Source organism: Thalassophryne amazonica, chromosome 14 (assembly GCF_902500255.1).
Source record: "Thalassophryne amazonica chromosome 14, fThaAma1.1, whole genome shotgun sequence".
NCBI classification, from domain to species: domain Eukaryota; kingdom Metazoa; phylum Chordata; class Actinopteri; order Batrachoidiformes; family Batrachoididae; genus Thalassophryne; species Thalassophryne amazonica.
Window position 1 is genome coordinate 10,782,043 of NC_047116.1, and position 13,787 is coordinate 10,795,829.

Here is a 13,787-nt window from a genome sequence, read left to right on the forward strand (position 1 = left end):
TATACATATATACATATATACATATATATATATATATATATACATATATATACATATATATATACACACACACACACACACACACACACACACAGTAGTGTTCAGAATAATAGTGCTGTGTGACTAAAAAGATTAATCCAGGTTTTGAGTACATTTCTTATTGTTACATGGGAAACAAGGTACCAGTAGACTCAGTAGATTCTCACAAATCCAACAAGACCAAGCATTCATGATATGCACACTCTTAAGGCTATAAAATTGGGCTATTAATAAAAAAAAGTAGAAAAGGGGGTGTTCACAATAATAGTAGCATCTGCTGTTGACGCTACAAACTCAAAACGTCTTTGTCTTTCGGCTGTTCCCGTTAGGGGTCGCCACAGCAGATCAATCGTTTCCACACAATGTAACTCTTTCTGTCCTCTGTACTTTTCCAACAGTATTCTCAGAGCAAACATTGCATCTGTAGTGCTCTTTCTCGGCATGAAACCATATTGTTGCTCACAGATCTTCACCTGTTTTCTAAGCCTAGCTTCTACTACTCTTTCCCATAACTTCATGCTGTGGCTGATCAGTTTTATGCCTCTGTAGTTACTGCAGCTATGCACATCACCCTTGTTCTTGAAAATAGGAACCAGCACACTTCATCTCCACTCCTCAGGCATCCTCTCACTTTCCAAGATTTTATTAAATAATCTGGTTAGAAACTCTACTGCCATCTCTCCTAGACATTTCCATGCCTCCACTGGAATGTCATCTGGACCAACTGCCTTTCCACTCTTCATCCTCTTCATAACAGCCCTCACTTCTTCCTTGCTAATCTCTTGTACTTCCTGATTTACTCTCACCACATCATCCAGCCTTTTCTCTCGCTCATTTTCTTTATTCATCAACTCTTCAAAATATTCCCTCCACCTTCTCAGCACACACTCCTCACTTGTCAGCACATTACCATGTGCATCTTTTACCACCCTAACCTGCTCAAAACTATTATGTTCAAACTGCTTTTTTAGCAATCCTGTGAATCACTAAAGTAGTATTTAGTTGTATATCCACAGTTTTTCATGATTTCTTCACATCTGCGAAGCATTAATTTTGTAGGTTTGGAACCAAGATTTTGCTCATTTACTAGTGTGCTTGGGGTCATTGTCTTGTTGAAACACCCATTTGAAGGGCATGTCCTCTTCAGCATAAGGCAACATGACCTCTTCAAGTATTTTGGCATATCCAAACTGATCCATGATACCTGGTATGCGATATATAGGCCCAACACCATAGTAGGAGAAAAATGCCCATATCATGATGCTTGCACCACTATGCTTCACTGTCTTCACTGTGAACTGTGGCTTGAATTCAGAGTTTGTGGATCATCTCACAAACTGTCTGTGGCGCTTGGACCAAAAAAAAGAACAATTTTACTCTCATCAGTCCACAAAATATTCCTCCATTTCTCTTTAGGCCAGCTGATGTGTTCTTGGGTAAATTGTAACCTCTTCTGCACGTCTTTTATTTAACAGAGGGACTCTGCGGGGGATTCTTGCAAATAAATTAGCTTCACACAGGCGTCTTCTAACTGTCACAGCACTTACAGGTAACTCCAGACTGTCTTTGATCATCCTGGAGCTGATCAATGGGTGAGCCTTTGCCATTCTGGTTATTCTTCTATCCATTTTGATGGTTGTTTTCCATTTTCTTCCACGTGTCTCAGGTTTTTTTTGTCCATTTTAAAGCATTGGAGATCATTGTAGATGAACAACCTAGAATTCTTTGCACCTGCGTATAGGTTTTCCCCTCTCCAATCAACTTTTTAATCAAACTACGCTGTTCTTCTGAACAATGTCTTGAATGTCCCATTTTCCTCAGGCTTTCAAAGAGAAAAGCATGTTCAACAGGTGCTGGCTTCATCCTTAAATAGGGGACACCTGATTCATACCTGTTTGTTCCACAAAACTGATGAACTCACTGACTGAATGCCACACTACTATTATTGTGAACACCCCCTTTTCTACTTTTTTTTTTTTACTAATAGCCCAATTTCATAGCCTTAAGAGTGTGCATATCATGAATGCTTGGTCTTGTTGGATTTGTGAGAATCTACTGAATCTACTGGTACCTTGTTTCCCATGTAACAATAAGAAATATACTCAAAACCTGGATTAATCTTTTTAGTCACATAGCACTACTATTATTCTGAACACTACTGTATATAAGTGTGCATAATACAGAATTTAGAACAAACAGGAACACTGTGGGAACATCTGAACAGTGTGTAGCTTGCAACACTTCAATAAAGTAGAAAAAAGAAGTATACAAAAACACAAATAGGTTTCACTGTCATTTTATCATCTTGACCTCAGGCCAAGGAACAGCCAATTCATGTTACTCAAGACCAACAGGCAGAGTTTGCCTTTGATCGCAAATTCTCTGATCGTGGCTCCTTCGATCTAGAGTGGATCCTGCCTTTGACCGTGAGTCCTTTGATTCCAACCCTGCCTTTGCTCTTCTCTTCAGCTAAGCGGGTTATGTTTATCTTGTTCGTTTGTTGGTTAGTGAGCTGGTTAGTTAGTGGGATACCTCTAAAGGACAGGAACATGACTGATTAAGAGGGCAGATTCTGATTTGAATCTTTGATCTGATCTTTCCTTCTGCCTTTGGTCAGGATTCCTTTGATTCTCATTCTGTCGGTTCTGGCTACAGGATGAAACCAAAACAGACAGATAACTGAACCTCCTTGGCAAGGTTCACAGGTCAAACATGTGTTATCAGGATCAAAAGGTCAGTGTGAGGGGGGTGGGTCCAACCTGCTGACTTGGATCTGATCAAAGGTAAGCAAACAGGATCAAATATCTGGATCAAAGGTCAACGATGGAGGCAATGACAGAGGGTAGAGAGGCCAGCTTGTGGATACACGTCCTCAGTTTGATTCTCCATTAAACAGGAAAATCACAAAGGTGCAAAGTCCTTAATCTCAAAGATTCTCCTTGTGTGCAGTCGAGCATTTTGGTCACCAGAACACTGACATCCAAGCGTGTGTGAATGGGTGAATATGAGGCATCTTTGTAAAGCAGAACAGTGCTTTATAAATGCCATCCTTTAATACCAGGATCAAAATTTCAGTCCACCAAACCATCACACAAATTACTTCATCTGCAACTTTGGACCTGGTAGACAAACTCTGTAAGCACAGGAGGTGGTCCAGCAAGGTGGACTAACTGGGATTTGGTATGAGTCTCAAGTTGAAGGAGACTGTAGGGTCTTAATACAGGTTAGAGTCCTTGTCTATTGTTGAAGTTATAAAACTTTGCTGTAATCCTGTTCTAACCCCCCAGAACAATCCAGTGGAATTATATCTAAAGGTCTGTGACATGTGACTTTACCTCCTCGGGACAGAGCTCACAGGCTTTGGCCAGCGTCATACGTGCGCTGTGCGAGCGCTCCAGGAAGTAGCCATTGGAGGTCTCGTTGCTCTGAACGGGAGGGGACCAGTTGTTGTAGGTGTACTGTGGATTCCCCGTGTACGGCCTCCTCTCCAGCTCATCCCCGAGCCACTCCACTGCCCACGTCCACTTCCTTTTCAGATCACCATTGCTCTGCACACAGACATGTGGATCAGTACGCTACAATCCAAGGTTTTTGGTGCCAAGTGTCATCCAGAGGTGGTGTACCTGGAGGATCTGGTAGGCCACCGAGCAGTTGCTGAACAGGGCCACCATGCACTTAATGCACTGGTAGGCCCGTTTCTGATAGTGGTTCTTGGAGCGCTGGATGGTGTCAAAAAGCCCGTCTCGGTCATCGGGAATGCCCTTCAGTACATTGTGGATCCTGGAGCAGAGGAAAGAGGTCTTAGACTCAGACATCGACATGAAGATGCAACAACAGTCCAACAATGAACAAACCCGACCTGTGCGTCTGCCACGAGTCCTCAATGAGCAGAATCTGTAGCAGCAGGTCCAAGTAAGGCCTCAGCTCATATGTGTAGGAGTACGCCACCTGCAGGCAGACATTTCATTAACCTCAAAGAGCAGGATTATTAATGGTCCACAGTGGACAATACTTCAGTGTCTTACTCAAAGGCACTTCAGAAACACAGCTGCAGCTGGAGATAGAACCTACAGTCTATTGGTTAGTGACTGCCTCACAGTTTTAGGAAAGACCCCACACAAGCCAAAACTTGACTTAAAATCCAATGAATGAATGGAGACACCAAGGTGAAGAAAAATTCAAATGCATCATCTTTTAGTCTACAAACTGAAAGTTCACATCATGAGGATAAACGCTGTCTTTTTGGTGAACTTTGATGCACCAGACCAACTGAAAAAAGTGAATGTTTTGCCTATGGAACATCCACAGAAATGTCTTCTACCTGCTGGATGGTTGACGGAAATTAAGAGCAGGTGTAGTTGTCTTAGACATGCAGTTTTTGCACAGAGAAGTATAAAAATCAGAGGGGTAAACCATGAGTTTCAGAGTGATTCACAGCAGTTATGTTTCCAAAACTTGAAACTGTTAAACCACCACACAATCCTGCAGAAAGGATTTCATATGAATTTGGTGGTGAAAGAAGATGAGGAAGATGGCTGAGAAATGTACAGTATGTCTAAGACATGGGTTAAAGCAATAAATTTTCATCTGACTGAATTTTTTTCCTGACAAAAATCAATGCCAGCAATTCCCTAAAATGTGGTGTAGTGGGGGCACACACTCTTTTTTCCCCTCAATAAATACAATAAACACATTATACAGTATACAAATCTATTCTAAATAGCCTCTAAGGAGAGACAAAGAATAAAAAGAATGAAAAACGTGAACATAAAAGGTACATAAAAGGGTGGTGGGGGCACTCGCCCAGAAAATTTTTTAAAGACCAAGTCAAATTCTGTGTATTCTGGTGAATGTTAACAGGTATGAAGCCCTCTGAAACAAAGAAAACTCACTTCAATCTGTGAAGTAAAAACACAGTATTGATTATGGGGAGTCTGGGGGATCTCCCCCAGAAATATTTTAAAAGAGGAAGTCAAATTTTGTATATTCTGGTGAATTTTAATGGGTATGAAGCCCTCTGAAACAAAGAAAACTCACTTCAAACTATGGGGGTCTGGGGGATCTCCTGCAGAATTTTTTTAAAAAGAACAAGTCAAATTTAGTATATTCTGGTGAATTTTAATGAGTATGAAGCCCTCTGAAACAAACAAAAGTCACTTCGAAGTGTGAAGTAAAAACACAGTATTGATTATCGGGGGTCTGGGGGATCTCCCCAGAAATTTTTTAAAAGAACAAATCAAATTTTGTATATTCTAGTGAATTTTAATGGGTATGAAGCCCTCTGAAACAAAGAAAACTCACTTCAAACTGTCAAGCAAAAATTCTTTGTCTTCTGTAGTATTTTGATTTGTTCTAATCCGGTGAATGCACCAAATGGGTGCTGTGTCGCTGGTTGTACAGTCAATAAAATACAAAATTAGGGCCTAAAGCAACTGACAATGTTGTTCTGCTGTGCACAAAGTAACACTGTGACCAGTTTTGAAAACGCATGTGCACTGAGAAACTCAAATCTGCCGTATTCACATTTTATCGGTAAAAAAATGCTCTCACTCAAACAAATTAGGGTTGCAACTAATGATTAATCATTTTTGTTGTCGTTTGTTGTTTTTTTTACTTACATGTGAGTTTTGCCATTATTTCTTGGAGTTATTATTAAAAGGCCTTTGTCACGCAACATCAATGTTTGAGCTTGTAATAAAGTTATGATGTTATAGTCTCATCAAAAACATACCTGGAGTAGTGTTTTGTTTTATTTTGCACATACATACATACATCACCGACACACCACAGAGACTTCCATCAGGTTTCACCCGATTATGAGCATTTTTAGATGCCTACAGCAACTATCTCAACCACTGACAACATATTACAGCAAGAGTCCATAAAAGTATTTTAAAGACCTGACTAAATTGTAATATGTTATATTTAATAAGTTATTTTCATGAAAAAGACAAATGTGCAGTTTACTGCATTTTATTTTTTTCTTGTGTAAAAACACAGCTTAGATGTGGTTTGACTGAAAAAAAATTGTCATTAAACTTAAAACAGGGATGAAGTGGAGTCACTTGGTGTTCACAGGAAGCAGTTTTTTATTTCTATATTTATTTATGTTCATTGTTAGTTGGTTTTACCTTTTCTGTTGTGTTTTGTTTTATCAGGTTCTTTGTTTCTCTAAAACTGTATGGTAGCAATATTAGTTATTTTGTTCTTGTTGCTATTATTATTAATATATAAATACAAATAAAAAATATTACAATTTGTAATACATTTGACTCTTACGACAACACTAAGCCATTAATTATTTATTATACAAAAAACAAATGCACACAAACTGTGCTGAGATGCGAACAGCTTAATGCTAACTTTAACACTGAAAACGCCATAGACATGCTAATGCGTTAGCATCGGTCCCTTTTTAAGTTATAAAATACATTTATCAACTGTTTGAGAAGACCATAACAGGTCGGTTTAATATAAAAAAGGTATATATTACTCACAGACATATGCTCTTTAGGGTTTTAGCGGGAGAAAATTAAGATAAAGCAAAATAATACAACAAATCATCAAAGCAGTGAGTCAGATCAATGCTTCATTGGTTCAAAGCAAAGCCACACCCCCCTCTACTTGGGGGAGTGTCTGCCAATGTTCTCACAAAGACAGAGAGGAGAAGGACTGTGGCTCATGGCAAGCAGTAAACAGAGCAGAGAGGAAGGAAAATTCACACAGTCCCTTCCACCGCAGTGCAGCGCCATCCACGCTGACACTGCTGCTTTGATTAGTGCAGAATGGGATGTTGCTTTGACAGTGAGACTATCATATTTTGGCCCCAAAACACACAACACCAGGTGCGCACGCGTATGTGTGGTTAAATTTTCCAAATGACGGAAATCCGTCGTGGTGACGGAGAACTTTAACCCATGGTCTAAGACAAAGTTTCCACACATAGTAAGTCCCTTCGGCTGCTCCCTTGTTTGCACTTGGGGTTGCCACAGCAAATCCAAGGTGGATCTGCATGTTGAATTGGCACAAGTGGTGCTTGTTAATATTCTGTCATTACATTTCAAAGCATCATTTTAATTTGGAATAAATTTTCTCAGCTTTCCTGAGATGAAAAAGTCACACTATATGTTCTGTTAACAAAAATCACATCTTTGATTAAAATAATAGAAGCTTTCTTTGGAGAACTCATTGTCTTTTCCAGTCGTTTAAAAAAGATACAGCAAGCCTCCCTATGTGATTTGTTGTTTGAATTGCAGCTGATCTGTAATTCTGACTGTCCACATACCGCAGACAACACGAAGAAATAAATGTAATAAAGATTTACACACAACCCACAAAGTCTTTGCTGATTCACTCAGTCATAAAAATAAGACTTGTGAAAATAATCAATAACTGCAGTCCTAGTGTAAAATCAACAGGCTCTTGCAGAAACAGCCGTTTACCTGCCACAGCAGCTCACTGAGCACGGTGGAGGAGAACTGCGGATTCTCCCAGCAGCTGAAACGCAGCAGCTTCACCGTCTCGTCAGAGTTACTGCAGTCTTCAATGATCTTCTTCACATAGCTGGTCCTCACAAACAGGATCTCTGCCACCAGCTGCTGCACAGGCATGACCGGGGCTGTCAGGTTGGCATCGCCATACGGGTTGGGGAGGGGAGGGTTACCTGCAGAGGGCGAGTAATGTGGAATGCAAAAGGTTACGAGAAACAGAATGACATCTGTGAAAACTCAGTTCTAAGCTCTGCAGACAGCGTAACGCAATCACTACTGTAATAAATATTAGGGAGGCACCTGACGCCTCTTTCTATGAATGTAAAAATCTGTCTACAGTTTCATAATCAGATAACTTTCCCAACAATAATTATTACAACGGCGGGCGATGTTGTACGTGAAATTCAACTACTCTCTGTAGAGATTACAACAACGGGTGAAGTTGTACGGGAAATTCAACTACTCTCTGTAGAGATTACAACAACAGGTGAAGTTGTACGGGAAATTCAACTACTCACTGTAGAGATTACAACAACAGGTGAAGTTGTACGGGAAATTCAATTATTCTCTTTAATGACTATTATAACGGCGCATGAAGTTGCACAGGAAATTCAACTACTCTGTATTGACTATCACAACAACGGGCGACGTTGCACAGAATATTCTACTACCCTCTGTAACGACTATTACGACAGCAACCAAAATTGCACGGGAAATTCAACTACTCTGTAGCGACTATCACAACAACAGGCGATGTTGCACAGAATATTCTACTACCCTCTGTAACGACTATTACGACAGCAACCAAAACTGCACGGGAAATTCAACTACTCTCCAACGACTATTACAATGGTGGCCGAAGTTGCACAGGAAATTCAACTACTCTCTAATGACTACTACAACGGCGGGCAAAGTTGCACAGCAAATTCAAATACTACTGCAATAATTATATCAAGCGTAAAAATGAACATGCTGATTGGGTTGTAGGTACCACTCCCACTCTGTTCCATAAATTAGCTCTGATGTCAGATGGACTCACCATTGATGGAGGACTGCATGCGCGAGGACACGTCACAGCATCGAACCAGCTGGGAAACCACAGTGTACAGCTTGCCCAGCTCAGCGTACTGGTACTTGATGGGTGGACCGGGACCCTCGTCCAAAGCTACCAGCATGAAAGTGGCAGGAACACTTAACTTCAGCAGCTGAGTCTTTTCTGCCAGGCCTGTTTGAAAAGGATAAGGGTAGACATGGTTAAAGAAAAAGCCAAACTCTTGCACGATTGTATAATCTTTGTGAGCAGATGTGGATGACAGGTGTAAGTGGCAGCTGCGTGCGTCTTACCCAGGTTGGCGTACATGACAAAGAGGTTGAAGTACTGCTGCAAGTGACGGCCGTGTTCAGAAACCTCTCTTCTCAGAAGATTGAGTACGGCTCGCAACAGGTGGTCACTTAGACTGAGGTTATCACAGCCCTGACAACAAACCACAGCAAGGATTCAGCAATCAGGCCCACAACAAAAACAACAGCTTCATACGAGAATCGGCTGCAATTAGCGACAAATGCCTTTGAAAGCTTTTTCAATAAAACTCGTGATTCAGGCTTCCTGGGGGCAGTCTCAAAATAAGGGCTTTGAAAACACGGACAGTTTTTCAGTAGAGATAATGAACCACTACTACAGAGCCACAGATTGGACAGCCAACCGACACCAATTCACACTTCAACCATCAAGGGATCCAGCCTCGGAAACAGACCAATCTGAGACCCAGGCTGAGAAGATGATATGGATGTTCACATTAATATTAAAACCAGCACTGGACAAATTCGCCATCTTTCGTCTTACAGCTCTGTGGAGCCCAGAGGGTTCAAAGCTTCTCTCAGCAGCTCTCACTGGAAGCCACAAAAATCAGGCTGGGGGAAAGTACCAACCTGAGTCGAGGGTCCAGGTGAGGCGGAGGGGGCAGGGCAGGGGCCATCTTGCAGGGAGAAGTGAGCAATGAAGACTATTAGCTTGGCGAATGCCCCACGGACCTCGGCGCTCGGGCACTCCAGCAGGTACTCGGAGAAGCGATTAGGGTACGCAAAGAGAACATTGTGTGCAAACCAATAACGTACATTCTTACTGTGTCTCAACAGGATGCAGAGGGCATCGTACCTGCAGGGGATATGGAGAGAAAGATATTTAAAAGGGGGGGGGAGGGGGGTGTACTAGGAGTTGACTGATGAACACAGAGGCAAACGGAGCGTACCAGTCACTGGCGGGCCCTCGGACAACTTTCTTGGTGTGAAAACCTGTGCTGAAGAGGAACCTAGCAGCCAGCTGGGCACTTATCATAGCTATCTCCTCTGCCTCAGGCAGAAGATGGTCTTGTCCTGATGAAAAGACAGCACTCGTGAGCAAAACCGCACATCACTGATGATCTCATTTTCTTAAGAATTATTAGGCCAACTACCAGGGAGCAAATGCATAATGTATGTTCTAACAGAAAAGAGAAGATAAAATACATGGAGCTGGAGCTGATATTCCTTAAAGAGCCCCCCCTGGAACATATTTAAAGGCTGAAGAGTTACAGCTTCATGTCATCTTCCACAATTAATTAATTGTCAATCTCCTTTCAGTAAAGTATTTTGATACATTTTCTATGCATCACGTTAGCTAAAAACTTTCAAGCACAGTTTTCCTCAGGTGCATGTTTCATTTTAATCAAATGAAGAATATCAATTTTATTTCCATGAACTTTATTTTAGATTTAGACTTTAGATTTATTCACTGTGTGAGATTTTCAATGGCTGAGGTCCATTCTCAGGGTCATAACCAAGGACCCGATGGAGTTGGAAGCGTCAAACTGCGACATCTTCCACCTGCAAGCGAAAACTCAGTCACTATGAACTAAAGGGCAACAAGCAAGGAGGAAGTCAGGAATCCAAAATTAACCAAATGAATAAAATGAAGCCTTTTTATAAATGCTGATTATGGAATAATTTTAAAAATGAAGGCAAGACTGGAGTTTCAGTGGCAGCTAGGAAGCTCCACAGTTTAAAGAATGGGTAAATATAAAGACAGCTTCATACGAATGTATGCTTTATAAGTTAAATGACAGGGATGGTACCACAGCACCAAATTGGGAACTATTACTGCCCGTCAACAGGACAACAGCTGAATTTCTTCCCTCTGGTATTTTTTTTATTTTTTCAATTAATTTACTTGTTATTTCTAAGAGCTTCCACACCTTGTAGTACTGATACTTCTCGTTTACGTATAAAGGCGCTGCTTGTTAACACTAAAGTGCACTGCGTGATTGTCATGTACCAAGTAAAAACTCCAATAAAAACATAGGGAAGACAATTATTTAGATTCCAATCACACCTCTCTTTAAACATAGTCAAACGTTCCCTAATTAACCCTCAAGCTAAAAGTGATTCTATCAATTTCTGGAATATTTCATGCAGTTTTAAGAGGCTTTCTAGTTATCTACAGACCCACTGAAAACCTGACAATGACAACTTAAATAAATCTGTCATTTAACTATTATTTTTAAGATAACTTTACATGGAAATAAAGTATACATTTTAATAGACTTAAACACATTATTTGATAAGAGGAAATATGTGCAGCTAAGCAAAAAGAGTTTGAAAGTTTTTAAAGCCATGGTGTATGTAAACCTGTGTCCACAACTGCAGGCAATTCACTTTTGGGGGGGGGGGGGGCAGTGTCACAACTAATTACACTGGTAACACCTCAATGACCTGCTCAACTGCTACAAAGGAGTATTATTTACATAAAAACATTTCAATCAAAATTACACAATTACAAGTACTCATCCATCTTCAACCAGATTTTTTTCCCCCCACCTTTTATTAACAAACATTCTTTTCAAATTAATAGTGATAGTCTTGTTAAATAAACCCCCATTGTTATGGCGTAACCAAATATGCATGTCTGATATTACAACTGCACTGTATTTAAAAAAAAAAGTACACAAACATTTTTGAAAACTGAAGTCAGCCATAATTTCCAGGCATTATTACCACTCAGTAAGTCTCTTCGGCTGCTCCCTTGTTTGCACTCGGGGTCACCACAGCAAATCCAAGGTGGATCTGCATGTTGAATTGGCACAGGTTTTATGCCGGATGCCCTTTCCTGATGCAACTCCACATTACATGGAGAAATGTGGCAGGGGTGGGATTTGAACCTGGAACCTTCTGCACTGAAACCAAGCGCATTAACCACTTGGCCACCACCCCTGCTATATTATTATCACTCAAATACTATGTAATTATGGCACATCCTCTGAATTAAACAGGCTGCACTTCCTCCACAGGCAATAACATCCTCATTCATTTTAAATCTCAACACTATCGTTTAACTATTCAATTTCAAATTTGGGCTAGTGGACCACAAAGCCCAGCACACATCAAGGTCACATTTTTAAAATGCTGACCGTTCAAAAATCAGAGTTAAAGTTTATGGTTTGACCAAAAACCTGCAAGAAACATCCAGTTTAAATAAACCGTGACCCAAAATCTTACAGCGGGGTTGCTGAGACAAATAAAGGCCTACTGTTTTCTTGTAAAGCTCACCAGGTCCAGCAGAGATAACACATTTATTGGCTGTGAATGCAGCTGTCTATTTTGCCTTTGGGGCTGAACAGACAAACTGGCCTTGGCTCAAAACCAGTTTCCTGTGAGTTAATTCACTGCTGGTTCTGAAAATGTGAGACAAAATGCCCACACGCAGAATACATTCCGAGAATCTGAATTTGTCTTTCTGCACAATGACTCAAACATACTTACTATAAGACAGCGCTGAGGGCCGACACTATTGATAATGCACACTCGCATACTCATCGCCAGAGCTAAACACTCATCTCACAACTGTCTCCACGGAGACGTTGCCATTCCTCTGAAGTGTAATTCTATTTAAACACAAGTCTGAAATCAGCAATCAAATTATGACTGCAGCTGCTATAGTCATGAGAGAACTTTAAACCCATGATAAGAAGCTGATCGTTGCTCAGAGGATCAAAAAGCTCGCAAGTTATCGGATAAAGCAGTGATTTTCAACCTTTTTTGAGCCGCGGCACCCTTTTTATATTTACAAAATCCTGCGGCACACCACCAACCAAAATAATATTATAATGCTATTACCTCTGGTTTTGCGCAAAACCCAATTATCGCAATAGAAAATCGATACAGAAAACACGCATTTCGAAAATCCTCAAGCATTTTGCGCTCTGATCTCAAGTAGGGCTGTCATGATTAGGAATTTCTGGAGACGATTAATTGTCAGACAAATAATTGCGATTGACGAATATATTGTCTATTTTTTTTTTCCCCTTCTTTATATTCTACTATTGTAGTATAATTACACAACTCTGGAAGAATGTTTGGCTTCTGTGAGTGGAGAAACTGGGAATGGTGCAACATTTTTATTTTCATTTTACATACAGTCCCAACGTTTTCTGATTTGTGGTTGTTTCTGTTGCATTTCTGAAAATGTTTCTCCTCATCAGTCATGTTTTGTGCTTAAACACTGCATTAAGCTCAAGATCGAACAAATAAATACCTTTGGAAAATAAGAGCTGTTAAAGTTCAGAGTTCTCACCTGCTTTTTGTGATCTCTGCGTCTGAACATTGTTTTTTTTTTGTGGCTCAGTTCGTTCATATATTCTCATTATCATCATCTCATGATCTCATAAATTCAGCATACGACGCGCACATGGTGTGAACAGGACGGTAACGGCAGAATCACACCTTTAGAGAAAGTTCAGAGAGAAGTAAAGGCAGAGCTTCACGTTTCCGTTTTGTTAACGTTCACTCGGGTTAACAATCCTCTTTCTGCTCCGCGCACGCTGCGCACTGAACGTGTCACGCCTGCATTCAGGAATCTCCCTCACCCACCCCCTCTCCCTCGCAGTCTGCAGCCTGTTAACTCTGCGCACGCACACACACGCACACACCGACAGCTCCGCATTTTAGACAGCTTTTGAAGGAGACGGCACTGTTTTAATCGGCCGTCAGCCTCCTTGTTATTGTCCCGCCTTAAGACGAGAGCGAGGCTGCAGCACGTTTGACATCACATTCTGAGTCGTTTTATGCTTTATGGATAAAATAAATAATTCACGGTAATCGCGAATATGAAAAATAACCACAGCACCCCTGACGATCGATCACGGCACCCCGGTTGAGAATCACTGGGATAAAGGATAGAACTGGAGGAGCAATGAGGCATCGATTTGCGCAACAAATTAAAGTCAG

The 13,787-nt window shown here is 40.8% G+C and overlaps 1 protein-coding gene across 1 annotated transcript in view; it reads right to left on the bottom strand.

Annotated features, from left to right (window-relative positions):
* usp9 (ubiquitin specific peptidase 9) overlaps positions 1-13,787 on the bottom strand; it is a 78,350-nt gene that overhangs the window by 4,182 nt on the left and 60,381 nt on the right. Inside the window, exons 38-45 of the mRNA XM_034186148.1 lie at positions 9,779-9,902; positions 9,459-9,684; positions 8,874-9,003; positions 8,569-8,754; positions 7,482-7,702; positions 3,899-3,987; positions 3,663-3,819; positions 3,375-3,587 (exon numbers count right to left, since the gene is read on the bottom strand). Coding sequence (XP_034042039.1) covers positions 3,375-3,587; positions 3,663-3,819; positions 3,899-3,987; positions 7,482-7,702; positions 8,569-8,754; positions 8,874-9,003; positions 9,459-9,684; positions 9,779-9,902 — 1,346 coding nt within the window. The remainder of the gene's footprint in view (positions 1-3,374; positions 3,588-3,662; positions 3,820-3,898; positions 3,988-7,481; positions 7,703-8,568; positions 8,755-8,873; positions 9,004-9,458; positions 9,685-9,778; positions 9,903-13,787) is intronic.